At 41.7% G+C, this 25070-nt stretch overlaps 1 protein-coding gene across 1 annotated transcript in view; it reads right to left on the reverse strand.

Moving 5' to 3' along the window:
• The window catches only part of PTPRM (protein tyrosine phosphatase, receptor type M), a 328512-nt gene that overhangs the window by 158980 nt on the left and 144462 nt on the right, over positions 1–25070 (reverse strand). Inside the window, exons 11-13 of the mRNA XM_026035379.1 lie at positions 8272–8545; positions 7083–7119; positions 2580–2654 (exon numbers count right to left, since the gene is read on the reverse strand). Of these exons, the coding sequence (XP_025891164.1) occupies positions 2580–2654; positions 7083–7119; positions 8272–8545 (386 nt within the window). The remainder of the gene's footprint in view (positions 1–2579; positions 2655–7082; positions 7120–8271; positions 8546–25070) is intronic.

A 25070-nucleotide genomic window follows, 5' to 3' on the forward strand; every position in this document is an offset into this window, starting at 1 on the left:
GAAAGTAACACCGTACGCTTCAGAAACTGCACCAGATGGCCCAGGCCGAGCGGATGATGAGGGTGAGGGAACTCACTGGGAGCAGAAGTAGCTCGAAAGCTGAGTCTATCGTCCTCTCACCATCTTCTGAAGGAGAAGACCTTTCCAAAGCACTTAGGAATGTGGCCAAGATTTTAAATTTTCATTATGCACGCTGTGATTTCCCTCAGCTCTGCACTAGAAAATAAGAAAATCCCAATCCTGCCTTCCTCTAAGTATGTATCTCAAGTGCGAAAAGACACAAGTCATTTCTTGGTCTCAGATCTGATGACTTTGGCACAGAGGAAAAGGCACTAAACAGCATTAAACAGAAAATTCTCTGTGGTTTTACTCAACAGCAAGAGCTGTAAGCCTTGCAGTAAGTGCAGACAGCAGCAGCACTGTGACTTCCACACGTAGGAGTCCTTTGGCATTTAGATTCTCTCCACAGCTTGCTTATCCAGAGGAGAAAAATGTTGGAATAACCTGTATCATTCCCTGTTTCCTCACTTGCAATCCAGCCCTGGGTTCCTCAGGGACACAGCAGGCACCTGAAGTGGGAAAGGCGGCCAGAGGGCCTCCCAAGCAGAGAGTCTCTGCAGAAGATGTCCAGCTCCTGTTGCTGTCACGGGGCCCATGCTGAAAGGCTTTTTTGCTCCCTACTATCATTGTGGCAGCTGAGCACAAACATGTGCAAGGCTCCCGAGSAAGAAGCTTCTTCCCTTTTGACCACATGCTCTTACCAGCATGAAAAGAGGCCACCAACATGATGAGAGGGATTCAGAGGGTTGATAATACATTTCACGTAGACAGCCAAAATTGTTGTTTTGCCACTATCACTTGGTATCGTCTCTTTCACTMTACAGGTTAGTTTCTGTTATAACCTATTTTGTAAAAAAGCAAAAAATCACAGATATGACAGACAAGTAAAGAGGGCCAATGCTATGGGCCCCCAGTGACAAACTAACCAAATAAATCCTCTGTATCTCTGTCCTCTTGCTGTAACAACTATTGTCATTTCACTTTTTTATAGGAGTTCTAGGGAACTATGTTCTACAGCTACCAAGTTTTGCAATTAAAAAAAAAAAAACAGATAACAGAAAGAGAAGAAAAATATTTACCTCTCTAAATGCAAAAAAAATACATAAGCTTATTTGAATCCTGTGATAAAGAAATCAGAACTTGCTGAAGTTCAAGGATATGGAAGAGATGCTGTTTGTCTCCTCAACATTTTCATTTGTGTTCTCAAGTGAAAAATAAYTGAGATAAAGAAATGTATAAGGACAGTCTTTTTGGCAGAGCAGTAAGAACGAGAAGCTAGTGCTTCCTAGCATCGTCTAAATACACTATTTTGGTTAGTTCTTGTGTTATTTCCATAATAGAAACATACATGCAACTATTTAGTCTTGATTGATGTGGTAACTCGGGCATTATGTATCACTCAGCTCTGCTTTTACAACACGTAGCACCATGTAAAATGCCACAGCAAAGAAAGCACTAATCCGCTTATCTTAAGCTAAATAATTTAACTGTCTTTTACTGACTGCAGCACTGTGCAGATGTTAAACATCTGAACATGTCCTTGCCCCCTAGACACCGTGGTAGCTGCATTTAGATGCTTTCCAAGTAACTACACTTTTACTCTTGAAAAAGGTGATTTTATCACATGCTAAATGCTAATGGGACTGTGACTAACTTCCCCTGTTATATATTCCACCAAACTCTCCTTAGAYTCCAGAGAATTTAATGCCCTGTTCTTCTATTTGAAAATAAAAAAGCTTAAAGCTTTATGAACATGTTTATTTTTTAGCAAAATGAATCATTTCCCCAAATTCATAAAAACTTTTTGCTATATTTTAAACTTGACTTAAGCAACCGTCAGCCTAATCATTGTCTCGCTTGTGCAGTGAATTTATTTTGATGGTTATTTTTAAAAACCTTGCAGCTTTGTTCAAGTACTCAAGTCACTTCCTACATCATTTTATTTTAAGTCTGGAATCCATATCTCATATAATTAAAAGGGAATCAGTATGCCTTTTATTTTAATTTTATGCATTTTGAAATGCTGCTAGAAAATATGAACTCCCCAACAATCTGCAGTAAAAGAAAATCCATTAGTACAAGATATTTATTCTAACTTACACATGCAACTCTGGAACCCCAAGTAATTATCTAGATATCCTAGTGCCTTGGTCTAATAATACAGAAAATAAAAGGCAACAGGTGCACAGACAAATATCTCTATGTGGACCCTGTTGGAGTTTACAAACAGAGCAAGGCCGGGTCTCTTCACAACATCAGGCTTGAAGGAACATTCCACAGACCACAACCACCATGGAGACATGCAGCGAGGTCGAACACGCGCGGATGGGTGCCCAAGTCGGGCTGGGTGCCAAGCACAGCTTAATGGAGCTGAAGGAAAACTTAACAGACAAAAAAAAGAAAGAAAGTTTTAACACAGAAAACTCGCCGGGAGCAGAGAATGAAAGGACGAGGGAGGAGGAGCCAAGGAGAATGAGAGGAAAATGGGCATGATGACTTGTCTGTACTTAAGGTCTGACCTGTTAGCTGGTCGTCGCCTGCAGCAGGGGCGATGCGAATGTATGGTGTTGTAAGCTGGGTCACGATTATCGCAGCTAAGGCAAAGGAAGATTTCCAGGTCAGCATGCATGAGGGAAAAAAAAGCCAGACTGAAGCTAGGCCAGCAAGAAGAACCTTGGTCATTAGTTTATTGTCTGAATCGCTTACAAATGAAAAAAAAAAAAAAAAAAAAAAAAANCACAAATTCCTTTTCATCTTCAGGCGTTAGTTTGGTTATTCTGTGATATTAATGAGCTTTTTTTATGTGACTTTCATTCAGCCAGAGGAATCAAAGCACATTATTTGCATATAGTGATTTGAGGAACCTGGAGACAGTTTAGCTCTGCTACCGACAGCACTGGGCTTCCTAAATGAAAGTTAGCTGCTTCTTCATGTTCTCTGCCTTTCATTCCTACGGGTAACCCCCATTAATTTCACCTTTCATTTTCTTATTTCATCATAGTACTTTTTTTTCCCTTTATTTCTCTTGAATAGAATCTCCACATAGAATATTCTTGAACTAGCTAAGATAATTTTTTGCTGTACCTGTTTAGATTCTTGATTTGAAAATGCAGACACTGCCCATACACCTAACTTCTTTTTCAGCATACAAAAGATCACCAATGACTGYTTTAGTTATGCATGTATACAACTACCAGGGCCACGAGTTTCAAACAAGTTCATATTTGCCTCAGAAGAAGAAAGTCAAAAAGTGTGACTTGTCTGTGGGTACGCAATATTCTGTCTTTTCTTCCATAATTGTAACAATCTCCTAACTGGTAAAGATAACTCTTTACMATAGCTCACATATTTCTTTGTTTCTTTGTTTGCCATTAATTCTATGGTTGGTCTCTAAATGCTTAAATGCACTATGATACATAAATATTAAGGAATATAAAAAAAATTAAAAGGTCAGATCCAACACGATGCAGCTGGAGAATGATGTAAAGAAAAAATATTGGAAAATTAAGGACAGGATTACATGAAAGATCACTAATTTACATAGAACAGCCTGGGTGCTATTAGAAATGTGGCAATGAGTAAGGAAAATAGATCATCTACCATCTGCAGACAATTAAACTCAAAACTGCTGCTGCATAATATTTTGAAATATCCCTCTGCAACACTGAAATGCAGTGTTGATGGTAGCTGTTAGAGTATCGCAGCTATTGGATTTAAAATATTGTAATATTCCTTTCTCTCTCATAATTAATGAAAGCCTCCCAATATTGCAAAATTAGAACAATAATGTCTCCCTCTTGAGATCTGAGCTCCTAGGAGATAAGCAAGATGTCTCTATCCAGACAGTGCTGTAAGTCATATCAGGAAATATAGTCTTAATATAAATCACAAAGTACCACAAAGTTGATAGCAATGTACTTAGAGGGACTTGGGRATGTTTTCAGCTACGCCTGCTGAGATTTTACAGTCATTTAGCTTGAAGAAAGAGTAGGTATATGAAAGCCATATTTCAAGCAAAATACAACAACCGCTATTACCAGTGCTATGAAAATTGCTCCTYGATTTTTTGTTTGTTTGTTTGTTTATCTTGTCACAAAGAACGGGAGTGCAAACCCTGCAGTCTCCATATTTGCACCAAACAGAGAGAACCTGCAAACCTTTCTCTACAGAAAACTGATATCATAAAACTCTGCAGCACAGGAATATGGTGCCTGATCCTGCTCACAGCACAGTCAGCGGCAGAGGTTCCCTTTGACCTCTGCGGAAGCAGGACAAGATCTTTTAGCTACATCAGACCCCAAATTCCTGATCCTAAAATACAATTCTCTTCATTGCAACTGAGATTTTTATATGATCTCTAAAAAGACATTATGTGATAGAGGTTTTATTTGTAAAGCTGCAATGGTCATAAAACCAAAGCATTTGAAAAATGATTTCAAATTAAGGACTTACTGAATTGAAATATATATATATATAGGGTTATATATATATATAAATTGTAATTATAAATTATAATTATAAATTATTATCCTGCTACAGACTCTACACATGCATTTGGCCCTCTAGAGGTGGGCTGTGCTTTCCTAAGAAGAAGCCTGTTRGGAGGTGCTCAAAATTAGGTACATATTGGAATAGATAAGGTTCTTAAAGCACATGGTTTCCCACACGCTCTATTACAGTTCCAAGCATCTCTACCAACTCCGGGGGCCTAAGCAAGTGCAGAATTATTCTCAGGATCAGATCTTAATTTAAAAAGAATTGTGCCACAGGATGAATGACCTGAAGCCACTCTAAAGCTAAGCTTCCCCATAGCTTTACAAAACACTAAACCTGAGCCAAGGTAAGGCCAATACACGAACATACCAGAAATGTTAYTTGCACATAAACACGACATGCTGCAAGGCAGCGTGCGTGCACCCTGGGCCRTGCCAAGCGCCACGATGCGGAGCTGACCACGGCGGGTGCCTGAGGCGGCCCAGGGAGCCCCTCATGTGGCGGCCGCAGGGCCGCGGGCCCCGACCGGCCGCACACGGGCGATCCCTGCGCAGGGCTGGGGCATCGCAGCCCCGGCGGCCTCGGGCTCGCACCCGGGCAAGGCCCGCGCCGCATTAGCTGTTCGACGTGCTGATGGTGGCCGGCAGCCGCCTGCCGCAGCACAGGGCTGAGGCGCAGAGCCCGGGATGCAGCAGTTCTGCCTTTCCTAATGGCGGCTGCGGCAGTCCGCGGCCTACAGACGTGAGCCATACTGGCTGCCGCTTCCAGCCCTTGGAGTCCCCTTCTGGTCTCCCCTTCTCGTCTCTTTTTCTCCTAAATATCTCTTAGTTCTAAAGGAAAAAAAAAAATCCATACAGATAGGTGTGATTAACAGGACAGAGCAATTCTGCCTTTCCTAATGGCGGCTGCGGCAGCCCCCGGCCTACAGACATGAGCCATACTGGCTGCTGCTTCCAGCCCGTGGACGAGGAGTCTCTTTTTCTCCTAAATATCTCTGTTAGTTCTAAAGGAAGAAAAAAAATCCATACAGATAGGTGTGATTAATATTCTATTACTAAACTTTGTTCATTTCTTTTGATAAAAATAATGTAGCTTAAAAATGGTACAAAGTTATTAAGTTTATAAGCACAGTAATACAACCTTCAAAGAGGCCGCTCAAGAAAGTTTTGCCCCAAGGACTAACAGTCCTCTAGGACACCTCTGGTTTCACAGCTCTCACTGTTACCCCTCACATTATTTCACACACTTCACAAAGAGCTGATGAAGAAGCCTGAAACGTGCTTTTGAAACAGGAAGGTATGGAGATTTCTTTCAGATAAAACCTGCATTTCTCACATCTCCTTCCCCAAGCAGACTTCCTGTAGGCAGCTTTTTGCTATGGAAGTTATTCCGATCCATAAAGTTACCTCACTTGGCACATGGGATGCAGTAAGATTCTTCAGTCAGTCATGCAATTGAAATGGCTGAACATCCACTAGTGGATAAATCATCAAATCTTCAAATAGTTAAAAACATTCTCATAAATCTGATCGTGATTCTAATCACCTATGATGAGTTGTGAGGAAACGTAATCCACTGCTGGCAACACTGGTGTGCCCAGAAAGCAATGCTGAGTTTGATTTTAATTTGAATCCAATCTCTTGTGCACTGTTTTGTTTTTCAGTGAAGACACTGGAAGTTTGCTCCAGTAAGCAGTAAGTTAGTATCTTAGAAATTAACCTATTATTTCCTTCATATTTGAAAAATATATATATTTTAGTTTCATACTCTTAGTAGGTGCCCAAACTGCAAGGTAGTCCTAACTATTTCTAATCATGGCAGGTTTTCTCTACCTTTTCCTCTGCTACCATCTCTAAATAATCACACTATCCCATTGCTTCTTTTTTAGGCCTTGACTTTATCATCAGCTATAGATACCAAAAAGCTGATGCTACCAAGAAAATGACAAATACTTGCCTTGAAAATAAAATATATCCACAGTATGTTTTGACTCTCCTGTTTGGGGATCAGGCTTATATCATCTCACTTATACAAACTCACCTCCCAAGTGAGTGAGACATTCCAATAAGTAGAGCTGATCTGTCCCATGAAAATGAAAAGCTTGATTCTTCTGCTTTTCTTTTATAAAGCAATTAAGATAATTACTTATGAGTAAGTATAATTTTTCATTACTGATGTGTGAGCAGCCAGTACGCACTCTGCAACTGACAATATTGTGATTCTACTATATATAGCAATGTCCAAAATATTCAATGTGAGATCATATAAAAACCCACAGAGTATACTGAAAAAGTGTTCAAGTAGACAACTGATAGTGAATAGTATTTTCATTATTAAAAACAAACAAACAAACAAACAAACAAACAAACAAACAAACTTCCTAAATCTCAGCTAGAGATGCAAATGAATCTGTAACAGGCTTAGTGATGCCTTTTAGTAACATAAACATTTCTGGAAGTTTATAAGGACCATGTAAGGAAAAGGTCAACAGCCTGAAAAACAGAATACATGACACAACATGAACATACCTTTTGTGGCTACCCTGACGCAGTCAATTTTGGTTTCCTGTGTCAAATAAAGAGAAAAAAAGGTCACATCTTGTGTTTGTAAGCACAGGAAATCATCTAGGATTCTATTCCTAAAAGTACTGATAAAATGCGATGAAAGTGTTAACTTAATGTGCCTCATTACATATTTAACCACTTCCTAAGGAATTCCAATGTAGTTTCATAGTTTGGGCAAACAAAACCTAATCTGCCTGGGTATCTAATATAAACATTTCTCTTAACATTACTTCAAAAGCAGAAATATGTGGAAGATAGTCACAAGAACCCAGGCAAGTATTCAGTGCTTTTCCTTTGGCAACTTAATAACCTTGAGAGATTTTTCTTCTTACAGGTAGGTACAGTTGTAAGCATCGCTCTAGACAATTTAGGAAAGGAAAATAATCAGTGGTGTTTCACATTTCTGCWCTGTCAGTGCACTGTGCTAAGGGATCATTATGGTATCTGGCAGCAAGCATTTCCAGGCTGTCAGTGCACACAGCCAAAGCTTATCAAGAACTGAAGGGCTCTGGGTAGGTCTGTCCAGGAAATGAAAAACAATTCTAGGAAGAATTAGCCCATTGAAACATGATCTGCAAAGGCCTTTTTACATACTTTTCATTTCAGTTCCCTCTCCTTATTTTTCTTTTACTGTGCACAAAATGGGGGGAAATAGTTGGGTTCTAATTCACTCAAGACAAGCAAATGAGGAAATGGGAGTTCAAACTGCTAGAAACTAAGCTAATGGGATTGGACAGACCAAGACAGATGTGCTGAAATCCAATATCAAGTTTGGCTTACACTTAATGAAAGGAGCCACAACACTTTCCTCTTTAAAGCAAGAAAGCAAAAACAAAAAGAAGGAAAGAAAAAAAGCCAGTCACACAGACTTGTTGGACGACAGCTTTGAGACAATAACAAGGCAGAATGGAAATGTGCTACTTTGCCTACTGTCTGTTGAGAAAACGCGGTGTTTTCTCCTCCTCTTTCTTGCAACCTTTAATCATTAAGTGATACTGCGTTAAGAAAACTGTTATTTTTCAAACTCGATGTGTTAAATTTCATGGTTACTTTATTTTCTCATTAGCAACTGAATTGGGCATCTCATTACTTGCTGCCTACCACCCTTTTTCCGCCTAACACCCTGTAAACCCACACCTGTCCTAAGACTTACCCCGTTGGCTCTGCTAGCAGCTTGAAAGTAGATGCTGTAGCTTTTATGGGGAAGAAGCGGCGCGTTCCAGAAGCCACTGTAGGTTTTGTTGTCACCTATAGTAAAAGGCTGAGCAGCTTGCAGGCTGTTGGCTGGAAACTCTGCAGCAAAGTAGTACTGGGAATTCAGGAGGGAGGCGTTCTGGAAGTGAATGGGCACCGGGTAGCACTTCAGGATTTCGGTGGTCTTCTTGGTTCTCCGCGGGCGCTCTTCTTCCACAACTATTTGATAGACACTAAGGGTTTAGAAAGGAGAAAATGGCAGAAAATAAGGGTTATTTTAAGAGTCAGGCCCTAACAGCACAGACTAATATTTATGGAAAAAAATATAAAAAGAAGATGACTTAAAAGCAAAGGACGCAAGTGAAAAATGCCATTTTGACATTCAGATTTACAATTTTTTTTTTTAAAAGAACTTGCTTTCAAATTTTCATTTTAGGCAAAATAAAAGTCAGCCAGAAACACCATGGATTTTTATATGGTAAATACTTAGAACACATTCTTGCCTGAACTCTTGCCCGATTACTGCTAAGATGCAGAACAAATATTATTTTGTTTAYTGATGTAAGTATAATGCTATAGATCCCATTCTCCTGTCTGTTTATCTTGTCTGAATGAAATAAGTGGTAAGATGAAAACGAAAAAATAAATAAATTACCACCAGACAGGGAATAGCATTTGTTTAACTGTTGACATTGTAACTATTTATAAAASCACACACACAGTCAATTACAGCCCTTTTTAGATTTTAGTGGCATACTGACTGCTATTGAGCCGGATTTAAGCGCTTTTTGATGGCTGCTATTCTCACTCAGCAAAGCACTTTGGTACATCGGAGAGCGCCCTGGGTTGCTGCATCCTGCAAAGCAGCCCGGTTCGCACTTGCATTCCCTGCTGTACTGGGATGCACAGGGAACAGGCAACCCTCTTCTCCCRGGAAGCTGCTATGGGCATTCAAGCAGGAGCAAAGAACCTGTTTTTGTGATTGAAATGCAACAAGCTCGTGTCCAGCGGCCTCCTTCCCTCCTGCTAGGCTCCATGGCTTGGAAGGCGACCCCAGGGCTTTCCAGCTCTTACAAGCTCGGGCCCTTGCAGCCTCAGCCTGCCAACCCCGCTTGGATGCCACCCTGTGCCTGGTGTCCCTGCGTGTGCAGGGGGGTTGCACTAGATGATCTCTAGGGGTCCCTTCCAAGGGCTCGGTTATATATTAGGACTACTGGCTGTAAGAGTTAAACAGTGAGCTCACCTGTGGACAACTTAATTTCCATGTTTTCACACAGTGCTGAATTGCAACCAGAAATCTATCTATCTACAAGCAGAATTTGGTACAGCCTGTGAGCCAGACAGCCGTCGCGAGCGCCCACCTGACGGCCACAGCCTGCAAGTTCTGCAGCTCCTACAGCCCTCCCAATACCACAGGAAGATTTTCACCTGTTGATTAATTCCATGCAGAGCAGCAAATAAAGGTCAATACATTGCAGCTCACATTTTTTCCCAGTCTTATAAATATGGAACTGCAAAAACTAGCCATGAAGAACCTAAGATAAAAACGAATCATTGCCATTATTGGCTTTTTTTTTTTTTCTCTTCCAAACCACCTTCTGCCATGAGCCTAGCAGGTGATTTTCCACAGCAGATCTACAGTGCTGATACTGGTTCAGGATCCAAACGGAGCACTGGGAAAAGGAGGTGRAAGCCTGTGTTGGTGCCCGGGAGCGAACCCAACCGCGCAGCGAGGAGAAGGAGGCCGCGCTGTCCCGCAGTGCGGTGTGGGCCAAGAGAAGCTCCGGATGCAGCCATGGCATCTCAGGACAGCCCTGCTACCTTGCTACTGCATCAGGAATCACAGAACCASAGAATCACAGACTGGTTGAGGTTGGAAGGGAGCTCTRGAGATCATCYAGTCCAACCCCCTGCTCCAGCAGGGACACCCAGAGCACGGGGCACAGGGCGGCATCCAGGCGGGTTGGGAAAATCTCCAGAGAAGGAGACTCCACAGSCTCCCTGGGCAGCCTGTGCCAGGGCTCTGGCACCCTCACAGGAAGAAGTTCCTCCTCACATKGAGATGSAAAGAACTGCAAACWCCACCACCAGGAAGGACATTGGAGCAGGTCAAGAAATATTACCTGTTTCAGTATTGGTTAAAGGGGGTGTGTTTTTTATTTTTCCCGCAGTGACTACAGCTACAAATTGCAGATATTTTAGAAACAAACCCGTTGTTAAAATGCTCCTTTCCTCTTCCAGATTCCTATCAGTTGCACGACATGCGCTCCTCCGTGTATATTACATTTTAAATGCCTGCTATCTATTCATCTTCAGATACATTAAAGAAAGAGCTAAGTTGACTGGAGCAATTTCAAACTCAAAATGTCTTTTCATCCTTACTCCACAAGACAAATTAGATTTGCAAGCATCCAGGCCTCAAATCTATTTGCTCTTTAATAATTTAAGCACTGAAAGGTCAAGCRGCTCTTTTCTGTTCCCCTTTATCAAAGTCCAAGTGCTAATGAAAAATAACTAAATCCTATCTGCTGCCCAATTTCCACACAGTGCTGCTTCTCTGATGTAAATTAACACATTATGAGCACCTGGGTCAACGGAAACCTGGCAGAACTTTATGAGCGATACGTTTTGCATTGGCATAAATGAGATCATCTGGCTAATGAATTTTACAAAATCGTCCCAATTACAACTATAATCCGCACGCCTGCTCTAATTCTTACAGTTAAAATTGCCTGCTTGAATACGTAGCAGCTGAATTGCCTGTGCTCAAAAGGGTTCAAGCTTAATGAATTGAGCTAGCACCACATCAGGACTCTATTATTTCTCTGATGTGTTAGTCATGTTTCCTGCCCATCTAACATTACGTTATTCCTTTTCCATGCCCCTGCTTTACAGAGGAGATGGTCTTCCTACCTGTAGCCTGAAGAATAAAAGTGGAAGGTGTCAAAAGTATATCAGCTATTGGTAAGACTTAAATTGAACTTTCTGAAGGCAAGAAATTTAATTTAGGTTTAATTCAAGTTATACCGTTCTGCTATAGAATTCCAATGCTTTAGAAAGTGAACACGAAATCTGCTTAAAGAGAGGCTGAAACTTATTGCAGAATCAAGAAAAGGGCAACATGGGAATTATTTCTAACTCAGGGTTCAAATATTTCAAATTTGGAGAGAAAAAACGGTGTGTGGGAGAGGCAGCATTTATGCATTTGTAAACTGCTTTTTGTTTTAATAACGACAAATAGTTCCAAATTTAAGTAATTGTGTAGAGGCACAGATACAACAGCATAAGCACTGTAATTTTAGTTCAGCAAGGAGACGAGCTTCTCAGATASTGAAATGGGATTGCTTAAAATAAAATCTAAGTCTCTAAGCATCTCATGAACATCAATTTGTTTTTCAGACAAAGCCAGAAAAGACAAAAAAAAGAAAAAATTCAAAACCTCAACCATTTTAACCTCATATTCAAATATGCTGAGAAGATTCAGACATTMGACAAGTGAATTGAATATAAGGCATTTCATAATTTAAAAGAAGACTTAAGGGTACATCACATCTGAAGTATATAGAATGATGGGGTTAACTAACTTGCTGAATCAGGATATTATTGCGCATTGAGATGTGCAAAAACCCCACAAATTTTAACTAATACAAGTCTTAATCAAAGAAACTAAATAATTTTTTTTTCAGCAGAGGCTACTGGGAAACAAGCAGGGAATTTGGGATTTTTAATAAGAAATTTGTCTAGAATATACATTCTAGGAAGCTCATGAATTTATAAAAACTTTTTAATTTAAGTCATTTACAAAAATGTCACCAGAAGTAATTCCAAACTGGAAACAAAGAGCAAACAAGCTCAATTACTTCACCGTGGGAGATATCAGCCCAGTTTTCTGTCCTTTAAACTAGATGCTTCACCAAAATGGCCACAATTTATTGCAATCATCAGAAATGTGCAAAGCTTTTAAGCTCTGCTAACCCTCTTCTGATCAGYTTTGTAAACTCTTAGGCCATTTTTGCAAATTGTGTGTTAATAGGGATGCTGTAGAGTCTAATTGGAAATTTTCCTTTCTTGATAACAGAGCCCTTTTTAGTCCTTCTTAAAAATATAAAACATAAAACATGACAGTCCATTAATGGGCTCTTTCGTTCAAACTGGCAGCAGTCAGAGGCTCCCCTCCCTTTCATCAGTAGTTACGCGGACACTGAAAGATCTGCCAGGCTTGTTGAAGAGCCTTCTGCCACTTAAGCCTTTAAGTACTGTTTTAATATCAGTTTCTTTGGGCAATATATCATACATCTTTGCTTGCTGTGTGTTAAGGACCAAGTTTATTAATTAACACAGCTTCTTAATAAATAGTTATCTTTGTGAGAGGCTTTTTGTTTGTGCAAGCAACTCAACTTCCCTCAATCTCTGCTGTCACAACAGTGTCTTGTTGCGACGTGTTCTCTCTGGCATGTTCACAACYCACAGCTATATAGAACAGCACTAGAAATGTTGATCTGTTTCATTCCTTACACCCAACCATATATTATAGGGAATTCCTAATAAAGTATGTGTACATACAGATATATAACTAAGATAGGATATATACAGATATGTAATAAGAAAAATTAATAGACATAATCRATGCTGTGACTTAATTATACACCAGAAATTATATGTAAGCCATATCTTTAAAATAAAATGAGGAAATTCATGCCCCTCTTTAAAGGGCAGGAATTAATAAATTACGACAAGCAGGCAAATGGAAGAAAGCTACTGGAAATTGTCACTAATTTTCTTCCTACTGAGCAGGGTCTCAGTATTTATCAGAGATGGCATTAACCCCAGGTGATGATGAAAATCCCTGAATTACTGGGTATCTCTGCATTAAAGCTCCTTAGGCTTTGCCATCGGGTCACGAGTTTTAGCAATACATAATAAATAAGGCACCAAATATTCCCAGGCCGTTGTCTTCTCCAGCACAAACGCGGAGCCAGCGAATCACTTAGGCCACAGTCCYGCTCCTGTGACCGGGGTGACCTTTGCAGGTGTTGCCCAAGGGATAAAAAGAGAGGAATTTCGTTTGCACATCCAACAGAGACCATGGCTCTGTTCTGACCAGCATCTATGGGCTGGAAGGACTGGCTACAGCAGTAACTGGTCCCAGGRGATGACAGGGTCCCTCCCTGCGGCCCGAAGGGCCATCTGAAAGAGCAGAGAGCAGCTAAGTTATAAGGGAGGGGGCTTCTTCTTGCCCAAGCAGTAAAAATTCAGCAATCTGTATAAGAGATGGGCGTTTTGTTTTATTTTATTTATTTTTTGGAGAGAGAGAACTTGYATGAAAATGATAGGGAAGAGATCAAAGACTCCAGAGGACTAAGGCCAGGGAGCTTCTCACCAGCAAAAGGAGGGTCTCAGTATGCCCACTTTATGACAGAGAAGCCTGTTCAAGAGAGCTCCCTCCCTTAAAGTATGAGCTGGAATGTTTTACTTGGCAGATCACAGACACCTTCTAGGTTCTGTCCAGSAAACATCTAGCCTGACTTCCAATAGCTTCTAAAATGAGCAAAAAATGAAATAATCTGAAAAAAAAAAGCCTCAGAAAAACATGTTTAGACATAAAAGTAGAGAATTTACAGTAAAAATGGAAAAAAAMCCCTCCAAACCACCACCACCATCAAACCACAACTGCAAATTAAGGTTTCTGTGCCAATAACAACAACGATGTGAGCACTGTGAACAAGTTTATATACTGGAAACAAAGAAAAGGAACAGTGGGCAACGTTGCACATAATATTGACAACACAGGAGCAATGAACATTTTTGCAGCTGGCCAAATGTAAGTGCTCGATACATCAGTGTTAAAAGCCTATTGCCTTTTCTTTTAGGTGAAGGGGCTCTTCTATTACTATAACGTGTTGGTTGCGTGTTTACTTGAAGACAAGGAAGAAACAAGAAGTTCCTCCAACTCAAGCACCTTCTAAGCGTGTGGGCCAGCTCCTGCTTCCAGTGGGTAGGAAAGGGTACAGTAAATCCTGGCTGCTAGTGACCTGCTGCAGCCTTGAATGGGGTGATTCCCCCTCCAGGGCTGGCTTTATCCTGGGACTTCGCAAGCTGCAGGGGACTGCGATTCACTGGAAAACCTGGAAAAAGCCACATATCTTGCTGCATCCGATGCAGACCGAACTGTCATGCACGGAGCCCTATTTCTCGGAGCAGGGAAGGCAGAAATACCCTAAAGGGGGAGATACAGGGCAGCTTAGCTCAGCCCGCAGAGGTGCTGCCCGTCACAAACTCTCACGTGTCGAAAGGAGCTTCATTTTCATGGGACCAAGGCCCCTGCGGGGAAGGGATCCAGGTTTCAAGGCTCTTTGTGGCTGCCCAACTGTTTCACCTGGGCAGGCTCAAGGACTCAAAAGCCAGCATTCACAAAAGGGATTTTCTGGAAAAAAAAAACCCAAAACATCCAAGCAAAGCTCTCCTTCTCATTCTTATGTATATATGCAGGATATCCCTAAGGTTCTTGCATGGGGAATACCACGTCACTGAAAGGTGAGGGTATTTGCTTGGCTTTCCTTCAACGGCTTTTGCCAACGGAGTAGGATACCAGAATCCCTGGAGAAGAAAACCAAAAACCTGGTTGCAGGACACCTTCATTGCAGCACAGTCAGAAGGATGGTGCAAGTGGTAAGCACTGGCCACCATAAGCTCGTTAGGGATTTAAAGGTTTCTGCTAAACACAGAAGAACTGATACACATCTCTTTGATGAATTTGGACTTCCAAGGATTTAAGGGAGACATCCTTTGAAAGGGAAAAAACAGGGAGAAGCCTGTTTTCAGAAAGAGCATCCAGGCCAAAATTTTCTTCTTTCAAGAGAAAATTTCAAAATTTTGTTCTTTCTCAGAAGAAAATCTGCAAGAAACAACATGAGACAATGATACACGTTCCTTCGGTCTTCTGATCGCCGGACCAGTGCCTCCTGAGGCTGAGATATTTCCTTTTCCCCTTTAGCTCCTCATACACGACCTGTTCCTCTGCAGAATACGTGCACATCAAGTCAGGGACAGAAGATGCCCAGTGGACATTCCCCCTTGTAATCTTAATCAGCTATTTGCCTCTCATGCTCACAAAATGATGGAATTCATGATTTGTGTTAGTGTAGATGCGGACTCAAAATGTAACTTTGCTTTGTATGCAAATTCAGAAAGAATGGGAGAGAAAGAAAAACCTTTTCACRAATTAGGTTTGTATTTTTTTAGGAAGCAGCTAAAAGTTTGCAAATGGAGATGTAATAGTGGATAATCTGCACTAAAAAAAAATGTACAGTATGATGCTGGACTGCAATTTTAGCTTTCCCCAGTTAATTCTGATAAAAGTCCTCCCTTTCTCAAATCACTAAATTCAATACWTATATTAACCTACATTTTTTCTCAGCAATTATTAGTTTGCTACTAGAACAGTCTATTGAAATGGGTAAGAACTGTTGGACAAACCTGTACATGAATAGTTGTCCAATATAATGGCAACTACAATGGTGGCACCAGAGACTGCTCTGTTGTAACTGGGATTCAGTGACTGCCAAAGGAATCAAAATCACTCTCTGAAAAAAATCCCCAAACAAAACAAAAAAATCTTTGATAAATATTGATAAAAAAAAAAAAGAAACACTCTCTTTTCCTTAGGCATAGAGCCTCACGGTTAATTACTTGTGATTACTTAAATGGTGCCTAATTAGGATTTGCTTCAAAGTGATACTACCATGATACTGCCACACTGCTAAACAAGCTTAAGAAACTGTATGCCTGTTACCTACTGCTGAAATTTAGTAAATCCGAAAATAAAATAAAGCTACTCCTACCCCCACTGTTGAAGGCACTGACTGTTAATATATATTGATGTGCTCATTCTGATGAAGGACGTTGCATTAGTAGCTCCTCACACTTAGATATAACCATGCATCTCTGCCCCTATTTTCTTCTATAAATATATGTGTATAGATCAGTTTGTCATTGTGAAGGCAATGTTTTCAATTCTCATTTCTTCTGCTGAAAGAAAAGGATGTTCTCAAATCTGCAGACCACATGAAAAACTATTATTAGAAGCACTGTACTTTTTCTGAAACATTTCTGTCCTCTCTGTGACTTGTGCTCTTGATACTTGCARCAGATTCATGCATTTGGCTGCTTTTCAAATTTTCCAAGTGTCAAGCAAATTTGCAGATTTTGTACATCTTCCGTAGTCCTGCACCACAATAAAGTAAGCGGAAAGTGAAAATAAAATTAACTCCACCTACAACGGTGCTATTTCACCCTGACTTCATTTTGTACAAATTTATCTGATATTGGGCAAGAGAATCTGTTCATAAATTGTCTCAGGTATTAACTGTGCACTTGCTTGACATTTTAAAAGACATTTTAGACTGTAGATCTGCCCACGTGGCATCGGTGATACCTAGCTACTAAATTCAGAGTATAGCAAGTGGCAAGCTAAGAAGGATACTAGAAATATGGTGGTGTATTTCTCAGGAAAAGAAATACTTACATTAACAATGAAAGCATTATTTAATTAATCAATCAAGAAATCAAAAGATTTCTTTTGATCAGATAGGATCTTTTGAAACATCAAAGAAATCAGTCAAGAAAACAAAAATAAGAACTCAAGATTATTAATTACCATGATTACATCATGAAATACCATCACACTTTTATAAGCTTTTGCTGGGGAAATTGCTTATCCAAGAACAGCTGCCACCAGGGATTTACACTCCAGGTGACTTGCTGGGTATTTTTATGAACCCTCTGACACTTGGCTTCTCCGATAACTAACTAGCTACGGCAGGGCCAGGCTGACTGCCCTTCTAATAGGTTTGCCATCGTTTTATTTTGGCCGTGTAGAACCTCTTCAGTCATGTCTCTTTTACAGCCAAGGGACAATCACGTTCCACTTACTTACACTGATCGGGTAGTCGAGTTCTTTAAATGCCATTTGAAGCAGAAGGTGTTTCAAAGCCGTATAAACACAAGAAACGCTACAAGGTTTATGACGGGAAGCCTGAAGTTTTAACCCAGGAGCAGGCCCCACTCCGTGTGCGTTCAACATGTCCGTGTGCCGCCCTGAGGCCCTCAGGGAGCTGTGGCGGCTCCCTCAGGCCCTCAGGGAGCTGTGGGGGCTCCCTCAGTGTGCCCAGCTCCTTGGATACCTGCGGAGCTCCGAGTGGGAAAGGCACATATGGCCTTTTCCAGGCTGTATGTGGGCCCGCCATTGCTGTCTGCGCTCGGCAAGCTCGGCGAACTCTCTCCACAAGATTTTACGYTCATAATTTAAAGCACAGGCAGTAATGGCACTAACTTAAATGGTGCTGGCCTAAGCTGAGCTAAGGCTTTGGATTCTCCAAGCTTTGAGACTAGCAACATCTAATGGGGGGTCTTCTACTTCCTTTGCAGCCTGCTCACAGGTCTCCAAACTGAATGTAAACCAGGCATGCCCTGTGAAAATAAAGGAAAATATACCACAAATCCACTATTCTGAGATCTTCTGGTGGCCACGATGGAAAAAGTGAGTAGAAACAGAAATAAATGTCACCTGGTAAATGCCTGTACATGCAGCTGCTTATGAAGACACTAATCACAACTGCTGCACTGGTATGACAAGACTGTCTCAGTCTCTCAAACCCGCATTAAGAACACATTCTTCCCATCAGAAGCTATGAAACTAATTTCAGGATGCAGTGTAGTGAAAGGAGTGACTTTTGATTTATTCCCCCTTAAAGCACAAACAGCAAAGCAACTTAAACGATCAGACTTTCACATCTGCCAGGCTCTGGAGGTGTTCCTGCTCAGCTAAGCTCCGAAAGCAGCAGGCAACCCTGAGCACAAAAGGCACCCGGCCTAAAMCGATCTTATTCACAGAATGCCGTAATGAAAACAGAGACTAGCTGGCCTTGCACAGGCAAATTGTGTCAGCTGYCGCACGCCTGATATCATAGATAGATCCATGGTGTGGAATATTGCAGTGTGGTAACTATAGTTTTTCTTAGTCGTGGCTTGCTAAGCTCAGTCCCTGGTGTCTTTGGGGCATTAGCTGGGCAGTGCGAGTGTGGGTTGTGTTGGCTCTGGACAAGGCCCATGCTCGACAGCAATAAGTCCCCATGGCTTTTGTGGGTGCCCGGGTGGGTGGCTCAGCACCCTGCCRCCGGGCTATTTAGTGATAAAACTGCATAGAATAAAATATTAATTACAGCGGAGAGGTTGGTGAGGAATATGAACTCAATTACAGTCCTATACTGGGAACAAAGGGCTGCAGGAAAAAAAACCTTTAGTTAYGGGGGCTTGGGATAATAAAGGAACAACTTGGACATTAGACTCAAGCTGAGTGCTCCCTAAAAGGCCACCTGTTATTAATCTTCACATCAGGCGCAGAATTTCAAGTAAATTAGGTTGGGATGAAAGAGTTTTTTCTGATGCTCTTTTTTGTCTTAACTAATCTATGGATTTCTTTATCGGAGCACTTTTCTCTTTGATGCCATTGCAATTTTRTAATTAAAAATTTGTAACAAGTACAAGGACACAGCAATTTTAATTAAAGGTTAGAAATTATATGCACCATGCAAAATGATCACCTTATATGGCAGAAAGATAGATAAGAACTAACAGTCATTTCTAAACGTCTTTGCTTCAGTCGGAYGAGGCTGCTTCTCAGAGCCAGGCTGAAGCGGATGGGAGCCTAACCTCTTAGAAAGCCTTTTGTTTTCTTTTTTTTCTCCCCCCCAAAATTACCAGCAGTGCAATATAAACTATTTTAAGATGCTTTTAATAAAAATGTGTCATCCGTTCAATTTACCTGAGAGTGGAGTTCAGATGAAAAGCGCCTTAGCAAAATGTGCCTGGACTGTCAACAAGCACAGGTGTAAGCACAAGTTAGTCCAGATCAAACAATATGACCTTGAAATACTATGTATTGTACCAAATCATAAGAACAGAGCCTTCTTATCTATCATTGCAGGCTAAAATGTGCCCTTATATGATAGAATAAGATATTAATTATCTGAACAGTTGAATCCTTGAAGGTTTAAGTTTTTACATTGTTTTCTGTTTCAGTGAATTTTGCTGAAATTATGGCCATATTTTTGGAACCACGTYGCAAAATATATTTTCAATTAATTTACATTTATGATACTTGGAACAATCCAGAAGCCRTTTCAAAGCTGTTTAATCAGCTTTCTGTCTTTCACCTAATTTCTTTTTAAAAAGAACACAGAAAAATGATAAGTTCCTAAGTGTATAGAGAAAAATATATCTTGGTACAGCAAGCAAAGTGTTTTTTATCAGCCAATATTACACTATTTATTAAGCTCATAAGTTTGGGTGTTGCCAAGGCCAATTTATAAAACAATTGAAGCACAGAACAAGGATTAAAATTATAGATTAAAAGAAATTAAAGCAAAATTGTCTGAAATCATTTAGCTTAAAAAAGAATGGCAATAGAGAGGATCTGAATGAAACAGCCAAAACTGAAAGCCATGGCAGAGCTGACTGGTCCTTTCAGTCGTCCTCACCGAAGGAAAACACTGCTGTACAGTGATAGTAAAATACAAATCCATCAGGAGGAAACAAAAGGAAGATCTTGGAGGTTGAATACACGCAAACCAATACACAACGACCAGAGATGTCATGCAGCTGATCTCAGAATAAGAAGCAGTGTTTGCGAAGCGAATGCCTGACCCTGATATGCAAAGAAAACTGAGAAAAGCCTGCAAAGCGAAGCAAAGCRAAGCAAAGCAAAGCAAAACAAAGCAGAAGGTGTGCAGCTGGCCAGGCTGGAAGGATCAAACCCAGCACCCAACTCTGGCAAAGCTGCCAATAGGTGCCCTGCCACATCCTGGGGCTTCCTTCCCCCTGCACAAACCAGCCGTCTTTCTCCAAACAGTAGGATATGGTGCTATTTCCCCAGGCTCATGACGCAGGTAAAGAACAGACCTAGCAAGCTCTAAGAGGTCAATCTACCTGGATTCCTAAGAAAACCTGAGAGATGGATCCCGTGTAACTAAACTGGATGAACAGGCTATGTTCTTTAGACTGAATACTTYTGAGATTTGAGAATATCTTTAGGAAATTTACACTGTGCTGCTCTCAGTCTACAGTGTTCAGGGATGCTGGATGTCATAGGATGAAACACTGCATGGGATTCAGAAAGACTGAAAAACTGAGCAAGATAGAGCCACGGAAGAGCCTGCCTGAGTTTTCGCTGTGCTCAAAGCAACTCAGGGCACCTTGTGCCCCACGGGCCGGAGCCCACACAGCCTTGGGGAAAAGTAGAAGCCACCCAAAGCTAATCTGCAAGAGTAATGGGAAAAGGACTTGAAAAATAAAGAGAAAATAACGGATAAATAAATAAATAAAGAGAAATAGTTTTAAGGAATAGGAAGATTTCCCTAAATGGAAACAAAAATGGTAAGATATACTATGACTCCTTTTCCTTCCAGCTTCCAATTTATTTTTATTATATTAGATGCTGCAAATGCTGGAAGATGCATCGTAGCTCAGCAGTTTCACTCTGTGCTCTGCAAATTCCTAGGGTGTGCAGTTAGAAAGGTAAGATGAAAACCTAYGACTTATCGATGTAAAGTAGCAATGCAGAGAGATACACCTCCACGGGAATATTTTTAGGGCTTAACAAATCTAAACAATTGGGAAAGAAAAAGCCAATAGATAGATGGGACAATGCTACTAGAAAACACTAAAACCACCTCTGTTGTGAAATTAAGTTTCTAAGTAAGCAGTTCTCTAATCCAATACTTTTCAGCAAAGSACAAACTCTTGCAGTGACTGCAGGACTATGCAACCAAGAGTGACCATGAGGAATCCAAGCTCCGTGCATGTAACAACATCCAGGTGTGTAACTGTATAACTCCTATCCATTTACCCATGAGTGCAAAATAGTCATAACACATATGCCCATTAATCAAGGAGCTTGGGGGTTTTGCAGAAAGGAGGAGGTGGTATTTACAGCAGGAGATCAGCTAATAGATTTATGATAYGATGTTAACACTGAAGCAGTGAGATCTTTTTGTATTCTACAAAGCTGTTTGTGAGAAACCTGCTCCTGAATTGGGCTGGGGAATTAAGCAAATGGATGTATTAAAATAAGTGGATTAAATAAAGAGAGGGAGAATGCCTATTTTTTTCAAGGAAGCTCTGCAACCTGCTGGCTTGTGCGTAGCATAGAAAAAAGAAATGTACTTGCTGAGACAGCTGAATGAATACACAAGGCAATTGCAACAGGTTTTGCAATTTAAAGCTTGAAAACTGTTTACTGCTCATTAAAGCAATCAGAGGGGATATCAAGTTTTCCATCTGCTCAATCAGGGGATACAACAYGGAGCCCTAAGAAACTAGCTCAAACAGACCTGCTCTGATGGTTTAAGATGTGGCAAAATTCCTGTCTCCCAATGGCACCAGCTCTTTCCACAACTAAAATGCAGTGGGTCCTGGTCCAGCCATTTGGAAATGGAGGCAACTGCCCACGTTCATTTTYGTCCTATTTTCTCTGCCAAGAAGGGTCTGCAGGGCACACTAGTCAGCAGTGCAGAATGAAGCAGGCAGATACAGAAAAAAAAAAGCCTGGTTTTGTGGCATTGACCCAGTTTCTCGGGGCTTCTGTGGCTAAACACAGGGCTGACCTTCTCTTCTGCCACGGAAGGTGCAACTCTTGCTCTGCTCAGAACTGGCAACGATCCGGGTAGGATCAGGTGGCACAGAATCCCTGGCAGCACGACACCTTCCTGCTCTTCCCGCAGGAAACCTGGCCACAGATAAAAGGTCCAGCGCCGTTCGGGATTAGAGCTGCTGTTAAACGCAGATGAGCTTCTTGCCTTGCACTCTGCTCTCCTTGAAGGCTAATCTGGAAAAAGGCTCCAGCTCCAGGTAGGAGAACACAGTGAATCTGTTTGCCTGCAGCCTCTCTCCCCATGGTAAACTCTTCCTAAATTCAACGTTTTTAACAATGTCTTAGACTTCTGTCCCACTGCTCCCTGAGACCATTTCAGGCTGCTGTATTTACACCGCTCCTGACTAAAGAGCTGCTGCTTTCAGTGGTGAAGCCCAGTAAGTGACTCTAATGTTTCTTTATGTCATTTAATGTAATCCAGTCGAGCAGATTAGCTTTTACTTAGCATTGCTTTGCAGTCATGATGCTTCTTGTAAACGCCAGTGATTTCCTTTCCTGCTTAAACGAGCAGGATAACAGAAAGTTTTCACATTAATGTGCAGTAAAATGAATAATCCTTCAGCATCACATATGGGAAATGGCAGTGTTTCACAGGGAGCACATTTATAGCTTTTCTCCCTCTTTCTATGTAGCATCCCTCTTTATTCTTTTATCTTATTTAATACTACATCATATCAAACAAAACATTTACTCGTTTGCTTGGAACGTTACATCAAATGCTTTAGTACAGCAACATACGAAAGAGCTCAATCAAACATTATTTATACTGAGAGTCAGGAATCCTCCTCTACATTTGTGCACTAGTAGCAGAATCTTTATCAATCCAGCCACTTATATGAGGCCTGCCCACTAGCAAACACTCACCTTGCTCACAGAAAACAAACTGCTGGGCTCTTCTAATTGAGATGGTTCTTTTCCCTCTCCAAAGCAAAGCCCTCGGATGTGTTTTTAGGATGTACAGATCCTATGTGAGCCTTACTTGGCTAGGCTAAGTCTAACTCTCGCAGTTCTTTCAGCCGTGACACAGGTTTGCCGTTCCCCTGCTCACTCAGGCCATAACACCCTGCTGCTTTGTGTTAATGTAAGTTAGTTTTTATAACTCACTGCCGTGAGTGAAGCTGTAGTGTGCACTGGCCTCATGGAGAGGGCAAGGGGACACGTGCAAAATATGCAGGAATATCAATACTGAGACAGGTATTGATCAATATCAATATCAGAGACAAGAAWGAGCTGCTTGCACCTGGCAACTCCTAGCCAGGATTTGGTATGAATCCCGAATGGCTCCTTCAGCACCCTGCTCACAACAGCTAACTCCRTTGGTAACAAATGCCTAGTGCAGTACACTTCCAAAAAATCCCTTTAAAATGTCTCCAAAAAGTACAGCCCCACATTATCACATTCGACAGCCACCCAAGAAAAGGTGGCCGATTTACACACTCCTTCAATCCTTGCAGAACACACAGCGAAGCCAGCACAAATCCCGGCAGTGAAAATGGGACGACAGCACCTCTTCCCCCCGTTTTTAAAGACTGCTCTGGTTGTCCCATGTTTRAACTTAAGTACATAAAATATGACCTCTCTTTTAGTCGTAATTCTTGCACTATGGTCCCTGAATTCTTCAGGCCTGTTTTAAAACCAAGCGCCTGCCTCAGGAAAGACACCTGAGCCGAACCCACAGCCACCAGGGAAGAGCAGCGGGTTCCTAGGAAACCCGGGGGACTGTTAGGAGGGACTAATGCAGGGCCTTTCACCCTGCCCCTGGGGCAGGACTAACGTGTCCCTGAGGGAGGCAGCAGCAGCAGCTTCGCAGGAGCGGGAGAGCAGCGCTCACCAAGAACCTGCCTGATCCCAAGGCTGGACGCGCTCCCTGCCGCCCTGCTTTTCATTCCGTGACCATCTAAAGCAAGACACAGCAAAAACTCTGGGAGAAAGGAGGAAGATTTCAGGTCTCTTGGTTGAATAGGAAGAGGTGTAAAAGCTTTGTGTTCCCAAACAGAAGTGTCTACTAGGGAAGGTCAGAGAATGCAAACGTGAAGCCTGGCAACAATGCTGCAAGTTTCTTGATTGTCACTTTATTTAAGCCCTTTTTAAGCACTTTTTAAAAGATCTTGCGAAAGAAACGGTGAGTTTTGAAACTGAAAAGTAATCTATTTGGAGATACAGAACGAGCTCTCTCCTGTTCTGGCCCTGCTCGAGCGCCCTCCATTCCGCACCCATTCACTCTCAGTGCTGTCCCGCTGCGTGGCAGTGCCCAGTGGTGCTGGGTTCCCTGACACACACCTCGTGTGCTGGGTTCCAGTGGCACACACCTCATGTGCTGGGTTCCCTGGCACACACCTCGTGTGCTGGGTTCCCTGATACACATCTTGTGTGCTGGGTTCCCTGGCACACACCTCGTGTGCTGGGTTCCCTGGCACACAAGACTGCTCAGCAGGGCCCGCGGGAGCTGCCGGCACCAGGCGCTGCGCATGGAGCCGCAGGGCACGGGAGCTGCTCCGAGCCCGTGCAGGCAACGGGCACCACGAGCTGCAGSCCGCAGGACAAGCCAAGGACGAGCTCTGCCACACAGCGACAAGAATCGCAGCACTTTTACTGCGCAAGGAATCACCGTGCAGCCCCCTCCATGGAACCAGAGCTGTCCCTTTTGCTGTAAATGACTACACTCGTTGCTATAAAGAAGTGGCAATTATGGGCATCAATAAAGCCCTGGTCCTTCAGTATCACGGACATCCTCAAACCAGTTTACTGGCAGCCTATGGGTTGTAAAGCTATAATCTGGGAACACGGTTTGCAGGCGAGAGCTGACCCTGCAATTCAATAACACAATTCAATGCTTCATGTTTACAGACCCTTATACAACATAAAGTACTGTATACTTGTGACAAGCAAGTAAAAAAGAGCAGAATGTAAGTTGCCTTCATGCTATGGAGGCCTTGTGGTCTGACGGTATTTCAAAAGGCTGAATTTAAACATGACACTTGTGAAGTTAGTAATGCCGTATTAAACGGCACAGGAACACTATTTCAGCATAACCATTTCTTTATCACAAA

This window comes from Nothoprocta perdicaria, unplaced genomic scaffold (genome assembly GCF_003342845.1).
Source record: "Nothoprocta perdicaria isolate Ctin4 unplaced genomic scaffold, notPer1 scaffold_16, whole genome shotgun sequence".
Lineage (NCBI taxonomy): Eukaryota > Metazoa > Chordata > Aves > Tinamiformes > Tinamidae > Nothoprocta > Nothoprocta perdicaria.